This window comes from Alligator sinensis, unplaced genomic scaffold, assembly GCF_000455745.1.
Source record: "Alligator sinensis unplaced genomic scaffold, ASM45574v1 scaffold107_1, whole genome shotgun sequence".
In the NCBI taxonomy this organism is placed as follows: Eukaryota; Metazoa; Chordata; order Crocodylia; family Alligatoridae; genus Alligator; species Alligator sinensis.
In genome coordinates, this window is record NW_005843041.1 from 412,834 (window position 1) to 413,083 (window position 250).

The 250-nt window shown below is 71.2% G+C and overlaps 1 protein-coding gene across 1 annotated transcript in view; it reads left to right on the top strand.

Moving 5' to 3' along the window:
* Positions 1 to 2: 2 nt before the first annotated feature.
* LOC102373522 (interferon lambda-3) overlaps positions 3 to 250 on the top strand; it is a gene marked incomplete at its 5' end in the record, with an annotated part of 1,851 nt that continues 1,603 nt past the window's right edge. Inside the window, one exon of the mRNA XM_025193399.1 lies at positions 3 to 206. Coding sequence (XP_025049184.1) covers positions 3 to 206 — 204 coding nt within the window. The remainder of the gene's footprint in view (positions 207 to 250) is intronic.

A 250-nucleotide genomic window follows, 5' to 3' on the forward strand; every position in this document is an offset into this window, starting at 1 on the left:
CTCTGACCCCAACCCCCAGGACCCCGCACGCCCCGGCTCACCTGCCTCTCTGCCCCCCCCAGGGGTGGGCCCAGCTGGTGCTGGTGGAAGCGGAGCTGGACCGGACCGTGCGCGTCCTGCAGAACCTCAGTGCGCCCCAGCTGGCTGGGAAGGCGGCCCGGCCCCTGGCTCTGCTCGCCGGCATCCGGGACGAGCTGCGACGCTGCGTAAGGGAGAAATGTGGCTGCTTCTGGGGTGGAACATGAGAGGG